General features: G+C 42.3%; 1 protein-coding gene across 1 annotated transcript; it reads left to right on the plus strand.

Annotated features, from left to right (window-relative positions):
• Positions 1-169: 169 nt before the first annotated feature.
• Positions 170-17,795, plus strand: LOC140396938 (MOB kinase activator 1A). The gene is made up of 6 exons (XM_072485881.1): positions 170-388; positions 7,608-7,774; positions 8,503-8,596; positions 12,852-12,985; positions 13,354-13,517; positions 13,945-17,795. The coding sequence occupies exons 1-6, from the start codon at positions 375-377 to the stop codon at positions 14,020-14,022; spliced, it is 651 nt and encodes a 216-aa protein (XP_072341982.1). The 5' UTR covers positions 170-374; the 3' UTR covers positions 14,023-17,795.
• Positions 17,796-19,842: the final 2,047 nt, after the last annotated feature.

Below are 19,842 nucleotides of genomic sequence, written 5' to 3' on the forward strand. Positions count from 1 at the left end.
CCCCCCCCCCCCCCTACTGGTTGGGAGGTAGCCGTCACGCGCAGTCTCGTGGGGGATGGGGGGGCAGTGATTGGCGGCATCGGCCGCGCTGCGATCGCCGATTGGTGGCCGCGGCTGCCCATCACCTCGCCTGATTTGCATAGTGCTGCGCATGCTCCGTCCCCTCTCGCGAGACGCTGCCGTCGGCCGGGAGAGAGTTGATCAAGTTTTTTTTCGCCTGTGTGTGTGTGTGTGTTGTCCCCGGGCCGCCTGAAGGATCCCTGCCTTCCTCCCCTTTCTGCAGCGGCTCCGACTGTAATGTCTCCGCCAGCCGTCCTCTAACCCGTATTCTCTTCTGGTTGTGGGGGGGGGTAGGGGGAGCCCATTAGAGGAAAATGAGCTTCCTTTTGTAAGTATCTGTGGGCAGATGTGACTCACTCGGGGCTCAGCTCCTCCATTCTTCCTGTTTCGCTTCTTACCCGCTGGTAACTTTGGGCCTGCAGGCTTTCCTCTTCCATCGTCCCCGGCCTGACTCTGCATCCCCCCCCCCCCCCCCCCCCCCGTTTAAACCCCGCTGCTTTGTTTTCCCTCTTCTGTCAATGTAGCCTCTGCACTGGGGGTTGGTGGTGGCTTGGCTTGTTGGCACCGATGTTATTTTGACCACCGCGTATGTGGGTGGACTACTGGGGCCTTTGTCAGCTTCCTATTCGCAAGAGCATCTCTTCCCCCCCCCCCCCCCCCTCTCCGGCCTAGTGATCTATAATTTGCCAATTGCTCACTGGCTAGTTCTGCCTTGTGTTTCTTGGGATGAAGGAAGGGGTTTGGGTGCCCAATGAAAAAATTCGAGCCTGTTTGGCGGCACGGTGGTTAGCACTGTGGTTTCACAGCTCCGGGGTCTCGAGTTCGATTCCCCGCTGGGTCACTGTCCGTGCGGAGGCAGCGCGGTCTCCCCGTGCCTGCGTGGGTTTCTTCCGGGGCGGGGGGGGGGGGGGGGCTCCGGTTTCCTCCCACAAGCCCCCAAAGATGTGCTTGTTGGGTGAATTGGACATTCTGATTTCTCTCTCCCCGTACCCGAAAATGCGCCGGAGTGTGGCGACGAGGGGATTTTCACAGTAACTTCAATATAGTGTCAATGTCAGCCTACTTGTGACACTGATCAAGATTATTGTAGATTCTATACTTATTGGGTCCAGGCGTCGTCTTAAAAGTTCTCAGATTTTGAGGGACATGGCAGGGTAGATGCTGAGAGGATATGTGGGGAAATCTAGAACCGGCGGTGGCACAGTTTCAAAATAAGCATCTGCCATTGGAGATTAATAATTTCTTCTCTCAGAGGACCGTTTAGTGTTTGGAATTATCTACCCCAGAGGGCAGTGGAAGCTGGGTTATAGAATATATTCAAGTTGAGTTGGACACATTTTTGATCGACAAAGGAGTCGAGAGGCAGGCAGGAAAGTGGAGTTAAGACCGCAATGAGATCAGTTATGATCTAATCGAATGGAAGAGCAGGCTCAAGTTCTTATTTCTTGTGTGTCATTTATTGATTTAAATCGACTTTGAAATAATCTGCCCTTTCTATCATTTTCTCTTTGCTTTCACCAGAAGGAAAACCATTCCGTACGTTCATTTCTCTCACCGTGTCTATATCCTGAAATTTATAAAATGTGGTTACTTTCTGGTTAGGTTATTTTCAATGCGTTTTACTGATATCTAATATCCATCCACCTTTGTACATTTGCCTGTGCAAATGGCGTGAGCAACTTTAAGAAAGATATTAAGCTTATGTTGCAACTAAATCTAAGATTGTCCCTATGCATGCATTAATTGGAATAAAGAGTGGCATTATGTAGTAATATCAAACTTGGGATCTTCTGAAGTGTTAAGCATAAATGGTTACCTGAAGCATTCACACTTTCAGGTTGCAAGTTTTAACAGTTGGACTGTGTCATGTTTAATACATGTCATTTGGAATGCTGTTTGACATTGGTAGTTTGTCTGAGTGTGTAATCCAGCGAATACCAGGCTTGTGCACGTCAGGAGGTAATCATTTGAGATGTCTGCCCAACAATGTCAGTCTCTAAATTATTTGTTTGATTTTCAGCTGCTATTAGGATGTCGTACCTCAAAAGGCTGGATTGTTCTCATGCTGTTTTACAGCATAATGCAGCTTATATGTAAAACCCACTTAGATTTAAGTGACTTGAATACGTTGCGCAATAGTCCGTAAAGTAAACTAGATTCTTATTTCTGTTGGACATTATCTGCCATTTTGCCACATCATTTCTCTTTTCCCCTTTCCTTCTTTGCCAGCAAGCCACATTTTTCTTGGACATTGGAACATTCTTTATTTTTGGAGGGTGGAGGCTTTTGCTGTACTTGATTTCAGGAAATGTCATAATTGAGTATTCAGTGGTCACAGCTTTATCTGAATCAATTGGACATATTCAATGATTCTCTGTCCCGGGAGTCGTTGCCTCCGACCCTCACTCAAGTCTCTTATTTTCTTGCTTCTTAAGAGAGACAAGGACCTGACATACCGTCCGATCTCGCTTTTGAATGCAGACATCACGCTGCTTGCTGAGGTGTTGGCGCTCCAGCTGGAGCCTTGCCTCCCAATATAATTTCGGAGGATCAAACAAGCTTAGTGAAAGACCAACAATTGTTGGCCAATATACATCCCATGTTAAATCTCATGCTTACCCCCTCCCCAGTGCCCGAACCAAAGATGATGAAAAGACATTTGACAGTGGAATGGGCGTGTTTATTTGAGATTCTTGGCAGATTTGGATTTGGTCATAAATTTGTTTCATGGATTTGCCTGTTATCATGTCCCTATAGCCAGTGTTTATGCAAACGCTTTGTACTCTGATTATTTTCCCTTGATTAAGGGCCACTAGGCAGGGCTGCCCACTCTCTTCACACTTGTTCATCCTCCCAATAGCATTGAGGTCTTCTAATCAATGAAGGGTATGAGCTGGGATGGCGTGTCTCTGTAAGCAGATGACCTACTTTTTTATATTACATACCCAGCCCCCTCCATCAACGGCGTTACGAAGTTGCTTAACTCCTTCGGCTACTTATCTGTGTATTAATTAAATTTAGGCAAGAGTGAATGTTTCTCAAGTTCGATCCCCCCACCGCAACCCCACTCTATCTTTGGCAGTTAGGATTAAAACTATTAATGTGAATGTGCTCCCCGAGGATTCTTTTTTCAATGTCTTTCCATTTTTCTTCCCAAATCCTTTTTTAATCAAGGGTCACAAATTGATATAATCTTTTATTTGGGTGGGTTAGCTACTATTTGCAATATTCACTGTTCCTTCCTTCAGGTATGGACTCAACATTTAAATCTTGGAAACTGAAGGATCTGGAGCATTTGGGGGTCCTGTTCGTGGAGGGAAGGTTTGCTAGTTTGGAGAGTCAGCTGATAAATTCCAGCTACCTGCCCTTTTCGGTATTTTCAAGTTCTTAACCTCTTGTGTAAGGCTTTTCCTTTGGTGCCACCTTCTTTCTTGATGAACAGAATTCTTCTCTGGCTCGGCCTGAAGAGGGTGTCTATTTCGGTACTCGACCGCCATATTACTTTCTCGATTCTGCTTCGCTAAGCGGTGTGAGGGCAAGAGGGGAAAGTGAATTGGACTCTATTCTTACTGGTGAATTCAGGTGTGAAGCCCTTCACAGGGTCAACCCCATGTCTTTTTGTGCTCAGTTGAGCCTAATTGAGTAGAAGGTGTTACAAAACACGCACCAGACTGGGGCACAGATGAATGAGTTTTCCCCAAGTGTTGAAGATAGGTGTGATCGCTGTTCCCTTGGCCCGACTAGCCACACCCATCTTCTGGTCCTGCCCCAAACCTGTGGACGCCAGGGCTTCCTCCTTTAATACCATGTCAGAGATACTCCATGTGGTTTTAGATCCATGTCCACTGGTGGCCATTATTGGGGTGTCAGATTCTCCAGTGATTCAGTCTGGGGTAGAGGTGAATGTTGTTGCCTCACTCCAGCCTTGAGGCAGATATTGCTTAGCTGGAGGCCTCCTTCTCCACCCTGTGCCTCTGCTTGATTTGGTGATTTAATGTCATTCTTACACTTGGAGAAAGTCAAATTCACCATCAGGCGGTTCGTCGAGAGGTTCTTCCTAAGATGGCAGTCAGTAATTTCCTTTTTTAAGGATCTAGCCACCGTCAGCTGTTACGGGGTTTAGATTGGTTTTAATATTTAAGTTAATTATGTGTTGGGTTTTTTCTTTTATTTGCTTGTTGTGGTTCATTTACATTATTTTGCTCTGGTTTGTGTTGGTTATTATGAAAAAACTTGGAAAAAATGGATTTTTAAAAAAAAACTTTATTTGAACCAAATTGTACGACTCTGCCCTTCCAAGATAACCTATTGCAAAGTAATTGTTCCTGACGATGGAAACATTAGCTGTGTAGAGTTTGCTTTTTTCCACTTTATTCTTGGATGGGATGTGGACATCACTGGCAAGATCAGTTTTTTTTTTTCTCCCCCATTTCTAATTGTTTTTGAACTGAGTGGTTTGCGAGGCCGTTTCAGAGGGCAGTTCAGTGTCAGCCACTTAAGTCGCACGTAGGTCAGACATGGGTAAGTATGGTGGATTCCCTTCCCGAAAGAACATCGGTGAACGGCATAGGATTTTACAACAATCAGTGTTGGTCATGGCCACCGTTACTGAGCTTTATCAACTGAATTTAAATTCCACTAACTACTGTAGCGTCTGGATTGTCTGAACAAGTACATGAATGTTCTGCCAATCATCCACACCATATTGAGACAGCCAACAGGTGAGTTGGGCTGGTCATGTAGCCACAATGCTTGGTACTAGCCGACCAAAGCGAATCTTTTCTGGACAGTGCAAGTGTGTTGTCATGGCAGTCAGAGGAAACAGTACAAGGACACTCTGAAGGCTTCACTTGGAAGTTTTGATATTGTGTCCTGGGAGATCGCTGCACTTGGCCAAATTTAAGAAACACAGTGCAGCCTCCTTCAAAAACATATCAGAGGTTGAGAGAAAACACAACGAGAGGCATATCTGAGCCAGAACTTGTCCAGAACCCCGTTAACTGCTTTCTCGTGCCTGATTTTCAGCATAACCTATTGGGCACAGATTGGTTTCAGCAGTCACTGACATACTGTTTGGAACAACACCGAATACCCCAAATGGTGAACATGATCACCATTGCCTCAAAACATTAACAGTCCAAAAGATGTGCAGGTTAGATGGATTGGCCATGCAAAATTGCCCCACAGTGTCCCAACGGTTAGATAGGGTTACTGGGTATGGGAATAGGACGGGGGATTGAACCGTGGCACTTGGCTCTTTCAGAGGGTCGGTGCAGACTCAAGGGGCCAAATGGCCTCCTGCACTGTAGAAATTCTATGGATAAGGAAACTAATTTGGAGAGAATTCTGTTTTTTATTTATGGAGGCAGTACTTTGGCTTGTCATGTTTCTTTACACCTTTCTCTCCTGACAGTAGTGGACGCTACTGAGACCGTGAGCAATGGTGTATTCAGCTGTAGTGATGGCCTTGCAAATCACTTCATTCCAAGCCGGCACATCTATCCCCACCGCTCAAATTCCAGAAACAGACAATTAGCTGTTAGCATCTCTTTTCACTGCCATCTCTCTATCCCTGAGACGCTGAGTACTTTTCTGTGGATAGCTCGGCACAGACTAGTGACTTTTTTGGGCATGGGGAAAATCTTTTGTTGTATGGTGCAGTGCTGCATGGACCCTCTCTATGATAGTTACTTCTATTGCAGATTGGACATGTATTTTCAAGTGATTTTAATTTGCATTACGATTAAATATCTGCAGTATATTTTCTTGCACAATCTTGCCTCGTACCCTCATCTCTTTGCCTTCAAATCTGACCCCAAAGGGCCACCAATTCTTCACATACGTTTCAGTAGTGTATTGGCCATCTACTTGTCTTTGGGTGCGGTGGGGGAGCACGAGATTTAAGCTTTCATGGCTTTTTCTAAGTACGTGTCCTTGACAACAGGAATCACTGATTTGCAAGTCAGAAATATTTCTCTCCTCCTTAGCCCAGGGGTGGCGAGGCCGCATGTAGTGTCCCAGCTGTTACTTATGATATTAGTTGTGACTTAACCAAACAAAAAAATGTTATGCTGTTTGTTGTTGCTGCACCGTTTCTTGGCTGGAGGAACTGCTTTTTGAGTATGAGTTTGCTTCTCTATTTGCGGCTTTTGTTCTGCTAAATTTTGAAATCCGTCCTCTGTATTGTCCTTCTGTCCATTATAAGTAGTTTTCTGTTCACAACTGAAGTGCGAAAACCATTCTGTGACTGATTACTCCCTTGCCGGAGCACTGAAATATGTGAACAGATATAATTCAAGGGAGGAGCTGAAAGCTATTCTCGAATTTCTGTATGCATTTTCAATTTGCTGGAATTTCACTGCCTGCTTCAGCAACTTTGTTAATGGTCACTTGAGCTGCTCGCGAGTGCTATTTTTGTGTTCTGGATCTGGGCAGTTTACCTTTTTCAGAATGCTCCTTCTCAACCTGAAATCTGTTGGCATAATTTGCTGCTTCAATCCCCTACTGCTAGTTAGTTAGTCACCAAGAAATCCAGGAGAGAATTCAGATGAACCGGCTACCACAGGCAGTGGTTGAAGCAAACGGTATCGGTGTGTTTAAAGGGAAGCTGGACAAGCATTTGAGGGAGAATGATGTATAGTTAGAGACTTAGGATGATGAGAAACTGAGGATGTGGAAAGGTGGCTGGAGGAAGTGGAGCACAACCACTGGCATGGACTGGTTGGGTCAAATGGCCGGTTTCTGCGCTGTGTCCTGTGTAATCCACCTGGGGGTAATAAGCTGTGTGCTTGTGGTCACAGTAATATCACTGATTATGGGGTGCCTGCATGCCTCAAGTAAATCATGTTCTTATACACTGCAGCCAATCGATGTTACAAACACGAAGAAGACTTGGTGGCCTGCTGAGTCGAGCAATCACGTTTGCTCAGGATGCAGTAGTTTTTGATCACCACTTTCTGTTGACACACTTACTTTGTGTGGCAGCTTGCCAATGGCCACACTGAATGGTTCACCAATTCACATCGGTTTTGTTGGGCCGGAACAAAGGCACTAGAAATGCAACCATTGGATCCACACTTTTGGTATGATAGAAAATTAAAATTGAGGCCTGTGCTATTTTTGTTTGGGCTGGGCTGAGCATGGTAATATTGCCTGCTTGTATTGGGCACCATTGATGTTCATTGAAAGCTGGACACCTTGGCTCCAGTTTGTGTCACTTCAGTGGTTGAGCTAACAATGCTCACTGCCGGTCATTCAAAGCAGGGTATTTCACAAATGAGACATGCCGAAATTTTCAGGAAATTGTTCAATTTCTTCAGTTTGTGAATTTTCATATTTGGATTATTTGATCACAGGAGCCCTGAAATATAGTTTAAAATCTTGAAATCTCTTGCAGTAAAACTGATCTCTTAAAATTAGAAGTATAATTCCATTATCTCGCTCATTGCACCAGCCTTTCTCCCCCGCCCCCCCCCAAAAAAAAACATTTTCATATATGTACTTACTGTTGAAGTTCATTCGTTATGAATGGTTTGCTTGCATTCTAGTGGGGCTCGAAGCAACAGAACTTTCAAACCAAAGAAGAACATTCCGGAGGGTTCACACCAATATGAACTGCTGAAACATGCCGAAGCAACCTTGGGCAGTGGTAACCTCCGCCAGGCTGTTATGTTACCAGAAGGCGAGGATCTAAATGAATGGATTGCCGTTAACAGTAAGCCTTTCAAACTTCAGTTTTGTCTGTTTATCTACACCACCCTTTTTATCGCTGTACCCTTGGTGACTTCTTCCAGTTGCCTGGACCTAAAACTCTGGAATTTCCTCCCTCAAAGTCTCTTTTTTTTAAAAAGACTTTCCTTAAAATCTACCACTTTTGACTGAATTTTTGTCCGATTGCCCTCATTTCTGCCCGGCAGCCAGGTGTCAACCTTTATTCATGCTCTTGTTCAGTGCTTTGCAACATTGGACCACATCGCTTTTTAAATGCAAGTAGTTGTTTTATATCTTATCCTAACTTTAGAAATGGCGTTGATTTTTCACTGAGTCTACATCTTTGTGCGAGTATCTAATTTACTGAGGTGAACTTCAAAAATAAACCTGGAGTCAAAATGCAGTGAAACCTCATAAATAGCAATTGCACAACTGACACTTCCTCTTTGCCATTTCCTTTTTAAACTTCTGTGAAATTCAAACGCACTCTTCACATTTCTGTGCTGGTTACATTTTTCTCCATTACTTAGTCATCCTAAAGAGTCCCAGAAATGTTTTGAAACACCTTTTTTTTGGGTATTTATAACATAAATTCTATGTCTAAGTGATATTTTCTGCGAATTGGTTTCAAAGGACGGGGCTTGACATGCACATCAGTGATAATAACAAGATGGCCGTTTCATACTGCAATGAAAACAAACTTTTGATTGTCGATATTTCTTTTCTTTTCAGCTGTTGACTTTTTCAACCAAATCAACATGTTGTATGGAACAATAACAGAGTTTTGTACAGAGCAGAGCTGTCCTGTTATGTCAGCAGGACCAAGGTAGGAAAGGCCCTCTAGACAAAATGGGAGACTTCACAGAAATGGCTCGATAGGGGATGGGTGACTGCGTGCCAGAAATATTAGTTTGACTAAAAAATGCTTCCATGTCTTGAGATTAAATGCCTCTCAAGCCCAAATCTGCCTTTCAATTCAGTGACTCAAAAAGGAATGACGAATGTCAAGAGATAGCTTGGAGGTTTAAATTTAAAAGTCTAGTTGTGAAATAAGCATGTTTGCTGATGTTTGCACAGCTTCAGAAACTAATATGTTAACACATCAGCAAATAAACAGTCCCACAGTCCAAAGATGTGCAAGTTAGGTGGATTGGCCATGATCAATTGCCCTTAGTGTCCAAAATTGCCCTTAGTGTTAGGTGGGGTTACTGGGTTATGGGGATAGGGTGGAGGTGTTAACCTTGGGTAGGGTGCTCTTTCCAAGAGCCGGTGCAGACTCGATGGGCCGAATGGCCTCCTGCACTGTAAATTCTATGATAATTCTATGATAAACAAACTCTTGTTCCTGATGTTAACTTGGGAGTATCATAGAATCTACAGCGCAGAATACAGTAAATGCACATCAAAAGCATCAAATGAAATTTTAATACTAGGAACAGGCACCATAAGTAGGCTTTTGTTTCCCACTTCCTTTTCTTTCTCCATCCGACTCGAAAGAACTTTGATGTTTCTGCAAAAGTCGAAATCTTATCAGACTGGGGACCGTTGTCTACTGGGTAACTCAAATAATATTACAACAGGCTCCCAATTAACCCCATGACTGCTGGATACGATTTCTCAGTGTGCATCAGTTCAGAATACCCTGAATAGTTCAGTGGCTTCCTGACTGCAAGAATTTCTGCCACTGCTTGAGGAGCCTGCAATGATGGAGATGTGCTCCCACACAACTGCTAAGATACTACAAAGTCATCGGCCTGGCTGATTTTTATCTGTGGTCACTTTACAGGAACATGAGAAAAGTGAGGTACTTAAACTTGCAAGCCTTCAGATGGGTGACTTATTTTTTAAAATAGTTTATATGAACGGAAACACATTTCTCTTCGATTTTAAACCAGGAGTCCTTTAAACAAGCTTCTAAAGGAACAGGCACAGGCAAATTGGCTCCTTGAGCCTCTTCCATCATTAAGTGAGATCATGGCTGATCTGTGACTGAACCTCTAGAAAGCTGTTACCTCAGATTACCTGCAGGTGGAGGCCGGTTTAGCTCAGTTGGCTAGGCAGCTGGTTCGCGATGCAGAGCATCACCAGCAGCATGGGTTTGATTCCTGTACCTGCTGAGGGTATTCATGAAGGCCTGTTTCCTCCGGTTAAATCACCACCAGAGAGCTCTCCCCGTCCAAAGGGACTACGGTCAGCTGGGACTCTAGCGACATTATCTTTACCTTTTATTGCCCGAGTATAAATTTAGAGTGCCCAGTTAGTTTTTTCCAATTAAGGGGCCAATTAGCATGGACAAACCATCTAACCACATCTTTGGGTTGTGGGGGTTAAACCCATGCAGACACGGGGAGAATGTGCACACTCCACACGGGCAGTGACCCAGGGCTGGTATTCGAACCCGGGTCCTCAGCGCCGCAGTCAATCTCACTTTTGAATTTGTTATTGCCATTTTCGGAACCGAGTTTGAAATTTCTACCACTCTTTACGTGTGGAAGTGTTTCCTAATTTAATTCATGAATGCCTGACTCAAATGAACCCTAAGCCCAGATTTCCTTCCAATTGTAAATAGATTCTCTCCATCTACTGCCCTTAGTTTCCCTTACTTTTATCAAGTCATCTTTTTGACCTAAATCACAGGGGAATGCAATTCTAATTTGTGTTTTTCTCCTTCTAATCTCATCCTTGGAGTCCAGATGTCATTGTTGTAAATCTACAATGTACTCCCTTGAAAGCTAAAATGTGGGACAGGATTCTCCGACCGGCCCCCCCCCCCCCCCCCCCCCCTCCCGGCCAGGTCGGAGAATCCCCGGGGGTGGCGCGAATCCCGCCCCGACGCCGGCTGCCGTATTCTCTGGTGCCGTTTTTCGGGCGGGAGCGGGACTCGCGTCACGCCGATCGGGGACCGTTGGCAACCCCCCCCCTACTTCTGCGCCGGCCCCTGCAGGGCTCCGCCATGGCCGGTGCGGAGAAGAGAACACCCTGCGCATGCGCCAAAATACAACGGCTGGCCTGCGCATACGTGGAATCACGCAGGCGGTTCCGCGCATGCGCGAGATCACGACGGCTGTTCTACCCATGCGCGAACTCGCGCAATTCCTGTTGTGCCGGCCCCCGAGACAAGTGAGAATTCCTCACCTTGGGGGCCCGTTGGCTCTGGTTTTCCCGCCGGCGTGGGGACTTTGTCCCCGGAAGAGAGAATCCCCGCCGTGGTATCTAGAACTGCTCTCAATACTTTTCTTCCCCCCCCCTTGAATTCTCAAGACTTGGCTTCCTCTTGAGGAAAAGGTCCGCAGTCATTTTATTTAATAGGTACAGTCGCTTCAGCATTTTAGCTCTGAAAAGTCCTTCTCAAATGGGGGTAGTTGTTATTCTACTGCGATCTTTGAAAGAGGAAGAGAGCAGGCCAACTGCTGTCTGCTTCCAGCAGAGGTTCTGAAGCTGGGTGGCAGTACCTGAGACATCCTGCTAAGTGCGCATGTATGGAGCTTGCTTTCCACCATGTTGCATGGAAATACACTTTATATTCTTGAAAAAAATCAAATGATTGAGCTAAATTTCCTATCTTCAGTTTCAGTCTTGGGAACCAAGACTTTATTAAATTCTGTTAGTTGGATTAAGTCAATTCCCTTTATTAGATTAAAGTTTTAACTTTAAGCCAGCGGAGAATCAAGCCCCATTACCTCTTTGCTGATGAGAACTTAAATGAGCAATGACACAAAAACATGCATGCATTTATCCAAATGAGAAATTTTACCTTAAGTGATGTTGGCTTCACTGAAATCCACATTAAGTGAGGAGGTTCATGCTGGTCTTCACCATTAAAAATGTTTGTTTTCAAATACTGTATTCTAATCATCACAATTTGGATGTAATATTCAAATTCCTGTTCTAAAGCATGGAAACCAGAATCATGAAAGCGAACATTTTTTTTTCACACCTTCCAATCAAATTTTCATTTGCTCATCCCTGAACTCTGAGGATCGAAAGATTTTGGGCCCCCAACCTATAAAATTAGTTAAGGTTATTCTTTCTGCTCCCAATCCTGTCATATCAAAACATAATTCATGTTGTACACTGGGTGAGATGCAACTTTTTAGGTGGACTTTCAGAAAGCTGTCAATTGTTTCTACTTAGAATTTGTTTGACAAACCATCTGTAGACCACAGAACATTCTCCAGAATTTACCAGAAGCCATGGGCTACTTTGTCTATTAACATAAGTTTTTCAGTGTCTTTTTTAATGTGGATGTGTTCGATCTTAACCATACGTTTGGCTTGTGACTTCCAATATAATTGGGACCCCAGTAAAAGAGTTGGTAGTTGTATGGATGGACCCTTTTGATGTGGTAAATGCAGCACATAATTACAAAGAAGTTAAAAGTGTGTTGGGGCATTTCATCATGAGGCCATTAACTATACACTTTCTTTTCTCTGGATTTGCTGTTCCCTTTCCCCACCCTCGAAGGAGTTAGATTCCATAAGATTGGATGTGACAGATGTGATCTGTACGTTTATCTCCCTCTATATTTTTCACTTAATACCTGTTTTCGGAATTTGGAATTCATATCAGGATACATATCCACAGCCATAATTATTGGGATAACAGGGCATTTAAAATTAGGAAGAAATACACTTGGTTCAGTTCAAAAATCAAAGCAAGGACTCGATATTAGTTAAAATATTAGAGGTTGAAAATACTTTTATTTGATATCTCAACAGCATCATTCAATTTGAGCTCATTTTCCTTCATTTTCTTTCAATGGTCCCCTCTCTTTTTGTATGTCTTACTTATTTAAAGTAACAAAGGTGACCCCATTACAGAACCAAGTTGAGATGGAGTCATTCAGCAGCAAGTTGAATACTTCAAAACGCTCAATCATATAATTTCTAGCTGATCATTTGGTTCTCTTATTCTGTTGGATTCGGTTTTTCACTACCTCAGATTGTCAGATAGGAAAATGTGAAATAATTTGGATCAGAGAAGACTGTTAGCTCAGCCAAAGTTCTCTTAGCTTAAATAGTCTTGTACAGTAATGTTTGATTTCTTGTCATCTTAATTATCACTAAGAATATTTGTTACAGGTATGAATACCATTGGGCTGATGGCACAAACATTAAAAAGCCAATTAAATGTTCTGCTCCAAAATACATTGATTACCTGATGACATGGGTACAGGACCAGCTTGATGATGAGACCCTCTTTCCTTCGAAAATAGGTGAGCAATTTTTGTTTCAGCTGCTTTGGAAAAGAAAGCCATGAACTCTCGTGGAAATAAGAAATGATCACCCAAACAAAGGATATTGGTTTGGGACCAGAAGACCGATTTAAGTTTTGTCTGGTAGCATTACGATGTACTCCAACACTCTTGTACCATGATTTGCCAGCTTCCAGACCTACCTTTCGAGATCCTGTTCCACTCTCTCGATTCACCCATTGATTTTAGGTGCTAATGTTTGTGTTCAAGTTTTGATGCCTTCTGAAATTGGAAGTTTTGTCTGAACTATGCGAATGCATGGTTCACCTTAAATCTAAATTTTAAACTTTTTATGTGCTTTAATTTATCGTAACTTTACTTCATTGCAGGAGTACCCTTTCCTAAAAATTTCATGTCTGTGGCCAAGACCATCCTGAAGCGTCTGTTCAGGGTCTACGCTCATATTTACCATCAGCATTTTGATTCTGTGATGCAGCTCCAGGAAGAGGCCCATCTTAATACTTCCTTCAAGCACTTCATTTTTTTTGTTCAGGTAGTATGTCCTGCATTAATTGCTTTTCTAACACCTGGAATTTGCATTTGACAGGAAAATAATTTCTTATGATATTAGTATGGGGGGGGGAAACAGTTACTTAGCTCAGTTGGCCAAACTGCTGGTTCGTGATGGGGAGTGATGCCAATAGCGCAGGTTCAATTCCTGTACTGGCTGAAGTCTTCTTAATCTCGTCCCTCTCCTGAGGTGCGGTGACCTTCAGGTTAAATTACAACCGGTCAGCTCTTCCCCCTCCGATGGGCAAATTGAGAAGGCGGTTCCTTCATGAATAACCTCAGCCGGTACGGGAATTGAACCTGCGCTATCTCCCTGCTTCCCTTTCATTTAATTTGCAGTTAGCCCTGAGCTTAAGAGATCCACTCATTTCTTCCTGACTTTAATATTTCCCCTCCCCATACCTTTTCAGGAATTTAATCTGATTGACAGGAAAGAGCTTGCTCCACTCCAAGATCTAATTGAAAAACTTGGATCAAAAGACAGATGAGTGTTCTTCAAGGATTGAAACCTTTTTCCACATCAGTGTGATCTTCGTGCTTCTCTTTTTCTACCTTCAAGATCCCTGTTTCCTGCACATGCACAGTATGATGTGTGATCATTGTGAGCATGCTCTGTGGAAAAATCCATTGTCTCAGTCATTGTGTTAAGTAGTACTTTGATATTAGTGTGAATAACTTTCGAAAAGCAAATCCGGAAGCTGTTGGTTCTAGCCATATGTCAGTGTTCGAAAGACATTGCCATTCAACCACGTTGAAAGGTTCAAAGGTGCCCAAATGTTGTACGTTTTCATATAGGATGTTGCAGTGTTGATTTTCTTCCCCTAGATATTCTGGATTTATTGAAATGTGTTAGCAAAACATGCAAAGGCATTTGGGGAGAAGAAAATGTTTGCTGCATTAATTTGATTCATTCGAATTCTTGACTGATGGGTTTGTAGTCTGGATTCCTGGTTTCTGCATGCTCCACCTACCTCTCTGCTTCTTATTTGAGGGAAGATGGAAACTAACCTATTCTTGTCCTTGAGCTATAAGCAAACTGGAACTTGTGCAGTTTGAATGTATGTTTTAAATGGGTTGACTTGCAGTGTGACTGCAGGTTGCTCATGCTGCAAATAAACTAGTTAATTGTAGACTAGTTAATTGTACACAGTCTCTAAATGTACTTTTTGGATTGAAAAGACAGTGGAACAATTTTATAATTTTGTCAGTGCATACACACATACATTTATTCACTTATCTCTTAACAGCATTATGGGTGTTATGATTGGCTAGGTGAGGCATATTTGTCCATGTCATACATTGACAGTACAGTAATGGTAATACAGTTAACGTAAGCCTCAATTTTACGTGAGGTGTTTACAGTACTTGCAAATTTTAAAAATAAGACAACTCGAGTACTTATACTTTTGGTAGAATTGGCTCACAACTAATCAATCGCTTTATAAAAGTAATGGGTTTTAAAATAAAAGCAAAGTTATGCTTGAACAGTGTCACAACTCTGACGTGATAGCACATTGCAGAAGGAAAAGTACCACTAGATGATTTATTTAAAACCCCAAAAATTCCAGATTAGTTTCATGGCCGGAGTTTTCAAGCCATTCCTGCCAGCGGCATCTCCTGGTCCTAGTGCCAGCGATTTCCCGGAGGCGGGGCGGGGCTGCGTACAGCAGGAAACCCCGTTGACAGCAGCGGGACCACAATATCCCGCTACTGGGCAATGGCGCGTCGCTGTGAGACACACCGTGGGGGTTGGGGGGGGGCATGGAAAGTTCTGTCCCATGTACTGAGCTGTTAATATACGTCTGTAACCAGCTGATTGTATGAATTCACACTTTTCATTTCAAGTTTTTATTGTTTTGGTTTCTGATGGCACATCTTCTGACCACCTTTTGGAATTTCGCAATCACCACTTGGTTTCGCTCTCTCGTAATTGCAGTTTTGGATTATAACACAGAGCATGTACGATTGCATATTGTGAAAACTGTGTTGCCTTTATTTCTAATGTTATTAGATGCACTTTGGGGACTGTGCCCAGTTGCCTTAACTAGACTACTTTTTCAAAACTAGGTCAGTCATGTTTTAATATTGATTTAAAAAAAAAAAAGATTTTTACACATTAAGGTAAATAAGAAACTTTGCAGCAGGATGTAACTTTTTCACCTGTGATTGCCTTTTCGCAAGTAGTCATGGGGCAAGGGGACTTTTCTTTTTTTTTTAAACTAGCAATAATTTGCTTATAGTAAATGCCAATTTTATTTTAGTCATTGTCCAAACATTGATGATAACTACTGAAAACAACCACCTGCCAGACCGTAGAATTTTCAAACTTTCTTTTGCTGCAATACAAACTCCCAAGAGTTGAACATTCTGGTATTTTGGCCAAGTTGCATTTTTCTGTTCAAATGTTGCTGGTCGCTGTTAATGTGATTTTTAACATCTTGCTGTTGAGCACAGTAACGAGGCAAGTGAAGTGTAAGGCTAAATGTAAACTTTGAAGTAGAATTTAAGTGGAGTATTTTTTTATTGGCATGCTCTTCCCAGTTTGAAAGTTGTCCTTCAATTAGAATGTTGCCAAGTCAAGAAATATCAATGATGGCTAGCGTGCATTCTCCTGTCCAAGCTTCCAATATCTCAGTTTAGTTATCATAACCAACTTGCCCAGATGGTAAATTCACATTGAATGGCACTGAGAAATACCAGATTAAATATCTGCATGAATTTTGGCTGAAGTAACTAAGGGTTTAGTTTAGAACAGAATTTGGAAATGGATTTGCTGAAGGGTGGGAGAATTGGACTTCCAATGGTTCAAGAAACTTATCAAATACAACTCAGCAAGAAAATTGGATTTCTGACCCATGAAGATCATTCCTAACCAGTTTTGAAAAACACTTGTTAAAATTTGAATCCTGTCCTCCAATTTTTTTACCTTGAAATCACATCACATATTCCAAATATTGACTTCTATATTTCTAGCAGACAGCGAGTATTTGACATTTGGCGCTTTTGAATGTTGGCACACTGTAATTTTTAAGGAATTTGCATACTTGCCGGGGCCAAGGCAATTATAATAAAGAAATAATGCTCATTTGTTTGACCAGAGTTGCACTTTCAGTGGATGTAACTATGGTTTATTGAAAGAGAAACTAGTAAATTCAAATGTAGCATACTCTTAATTGTCAATTCGCTAACTACCGTGAATGAGCAGATGAAATGCTCATTTTAGAAATTTTCATGAATGCATTTTCAGAGTTAATTTGAAAAGGATAAACATCATAGTTGGAGGAGGAGCATGCCTTACAGGTGCACTTTTTTTTTCATGTCATAAAATAACAAGCAAACATAAATTTAGTTTATGTTGCCAACTTTTATATAGTTCTGTTCTTGCACGTGGTAGAATTCTATTCTTGAAGCACAAAGGAAGAGTTACAATTGCTTAACCCCCGAGTTCGTGCAAATTGAACTGGAAACGGACTGTGAAGCGAAATACAGCAATCTCAAAACCCAATTCATTACAGTATCCAGATCAAATGCTGAACACAAATTTGAAGCAGCTTTTTGGAGCATGCTCAATGGTCTGGCATGTAGTGGGGGGCAGATTTTCATTGCCATGGTGAAGATCTTTTTAGAAAACAGAAATGTTAGCAACTAACATTCTCCAGTAAAGTACGTTATTGAATTTTAATTTTTAGCTAAATAATTTGGTTGATTAAGCTGGTCTGAATGGGGACATGTGTCTGTCCTTGTAAGCAGGTGGTGTGAAGGTCCAGTCTGCATGATTTTCCATGTCATTGATGCAATCTAAATTTGTTTAAAGTTCAAATTTTCCTGCCAACGAGGTCAGATTGGGGTCGACCTTTTGGAAGGGTGTAGTTCAAAAATGAAATTCACATTATATGAGGTAGTACAACATTTGAACTGAAATAAAATGCATTTCTAGCGGTGACCACTGATAGAACTACTGGATCAGTACAACAGATATTTAAGGTTGTCCGAGCATTTTCAGAGTCATTCATGGAAAAGTATATTTTGAAAGTTACTGGGCCTAAAGTTTTGGGCAATCGTTTAAAAACCTGGTGAAGCTCAAGAATTCCAGACTCTTGAACTGAGTAAAGCAAACATTGTAGCTGGCAATATATTTTCCTGTTTCAGCAATCTTTTTGTTCTTTATAAATCTTTTTATTTTCTATGTGCATATATATGATGAAACCTAAATTACATTTGAATTTACATTTCAATTGTGCAAATAAAATGATTGAAGCCATCTGTGTTTTTATTCAATTTTATTTTGAAGCAAATAAATAGTTAAAATGTTTTATCCCTTCCGTTTCAAATTGATAATGCTGATTGTGACACTACAGTCCAATAGTCAGCCTTCTGGGCAACCAATATGCTAAATTGTGTGTGTGAAAATGTTGCCGATGCATTTTGTTCCTCTTATGGATAATGGGTGTTCACGGTGGGCAAGTTAAATTAATATCAAATCATTACTACAGTAAGTTTCCATGTTACCTGTTGGTTTCCATGGGCGGAGGAGCCGTAAAATTCCACCTCCGATCTCCTGGTGCTAGGTTTTGATGTTTTTGTTTTAAGAATAAATTAGTTCCTGAAATAAATAATTGGAAGTAAGACTCTGATGCCAGTAAGAGTCTACTCAAGATTGTCAGTGCCACATGCACTGTGGATTTATGCACCTTTATCTTGGTGCTGTTGCCATGGTCTGCTGTTCGGGGCTGGTTTAGCACAGTGGGCTAAACAGCTGGCTTGTAATGCAGAACAATGCCAGCAGCGCGGGTTCAATTCCCGTCCGGCCTCCCCGAACAGGCGCCGGAATGTGGCGACTAGGGGATTTTCACAGTAACGTCATTGAAGCCTACTTGCGACAAGTTGTTATTATTATTATTATTATTAGCCTAGCTCTTTTCACTCCCTGCAGATGCTGCCAGACCTGCTGAGATTTTCCAGCATTTTCTCTTGTTTCAGGAGACCTGAGGTTTGTTGGAAATCTGCAGTTTGGCTCATTTCTTAAAGTCTGATTCTTGATCTTTTAAATGAGATAAGCCAGGCTGAGCAACATTGGGAGTTCTCAACTCATAAGTTATTGCGAAGAATTCTTTTGAATTAACCTTTCCATAAAAGAGAGGTGAGAATATCAGGATGTATTTGGCAAAAACATCTTCCTTCTGTGGTCTTGCTCTTCATTTTGTGCCGGGGGAGGAAGGGGGGAAAGCCTCTTCCAAATATCCAGCATACCATTGATGCTCTTTATTAATTCTTTCCTTCAAAACATCATCCTTTGAGGGAAAGTGTTTTCAAATTAAAGTGACATTGATCAGCTTGACTGCAAGAGAGAAGCTACACCAAATGGTTCATCAGAGCCTTTGGTTTTTTTAAACGCGAAATATAAACTTTTCAACAAAATGTTTGTTTATTGAAATTTCTTAGTATTGAAATAGAAATTGCTAAATTCCACAGGAGACCCAGTCCCATGTTGCAGAAGTAAGTGATAAAAATAAGAAAAAACAGAAGATTGAGATCTGGCAGCATCTGTGGAGCAAGGGAGGGAAGTTATTTCAAACGAGTAACCTTTCATCAGCAGTTGGAAGTTGAACATTTTTTAAATAAATAGTGAGTGTGTGTGTGGAGAAAGGGAGGGTAAGATCAAGGGGGCATGTCTGCCGTGTCAGAAGTGATTAAATAACCCAAAGGATGACTAGCACAAGTGGCTAACACTGGCTTCACAGCGCCAGGGTCCCAGGTTCGATTCCCGCTGGGTCGCTGTCTGTGCGGAGTCTTCATGTTCCCCCGTGTCTGCGTGGGTTTCCTCCCACAGTCCAAAGGCGTGTTACCTAACAAAGTGAAATATTGCTTGATGGGTGCTCGTCACAAAAAAGTCAGGACAAACCTAATGCTGCCACTTACTGCCCTGTCAGTAGATGTTTCGATCAACAGCACTGATAGAAGGTGGTGTCGACAGTGCTGGAAAGCGACACAACCAAAAGCCAGCTGCGAGGCTCACTTTAATTTCTACCATAAGACCATAAGACAGACCATAAGACATAGGAGCGGAAGTAAGGCCATTCGGCCCATCGAGTCCACTCCACCATTCAATCATGGCTGATTTCAACTCCATTTACCCGCTCTCTCCATAGCCCTTAATTCCTTGAGAAATCAAGAATTTATCAACTTCTGTCTTAAAGACACTCAACGTCCCGGCCTCCACCGCCCTCTGTGGCAATGAATTCCACAGACCCACCACACTGGCTGAAGAAATTTCTCCTCATCTCTGTTCTAAAGTGACTCCCTTTTAT

This window comes from Scyliorhinus torazame, chromosome 20 (assembly GCF_047496885.1).
Source record: "Scyliorhinus torazame isolate Kashiwa2021f chromosome 20, sScyTor2.1, whole genome shotgun sequence".
In the NCBI taxonomy this organism is placed as follows: domain Eukaryota; kingdom Metazoa; phylum Chordata; class Chondrichthyes; order Carcharhiniformes; family Scyliorhinidae; genus Scyliorhinus; species Scyliorhinus torazame.

Excerpts from the sequence above, each read along its gene's own strand:
- LOC140396938 (XM_072485881.1), top strand. Across the intron at positions 8,597-12,851 it reads GTTATGTCAGCAGGACCAAG|GTATGAATACCATTGGGCTG; the intron begins GTAGGAAAGGCC and ends TATTTGTTACAG. Across the intron at positions 12,986-13,353 it reads CCTCTTTCCTTCGAAAATAG|GAGTACCCTTTCCTAAAAAT; the intron begins GTGAGCAATTTT and ends ACTTCATTGCAG.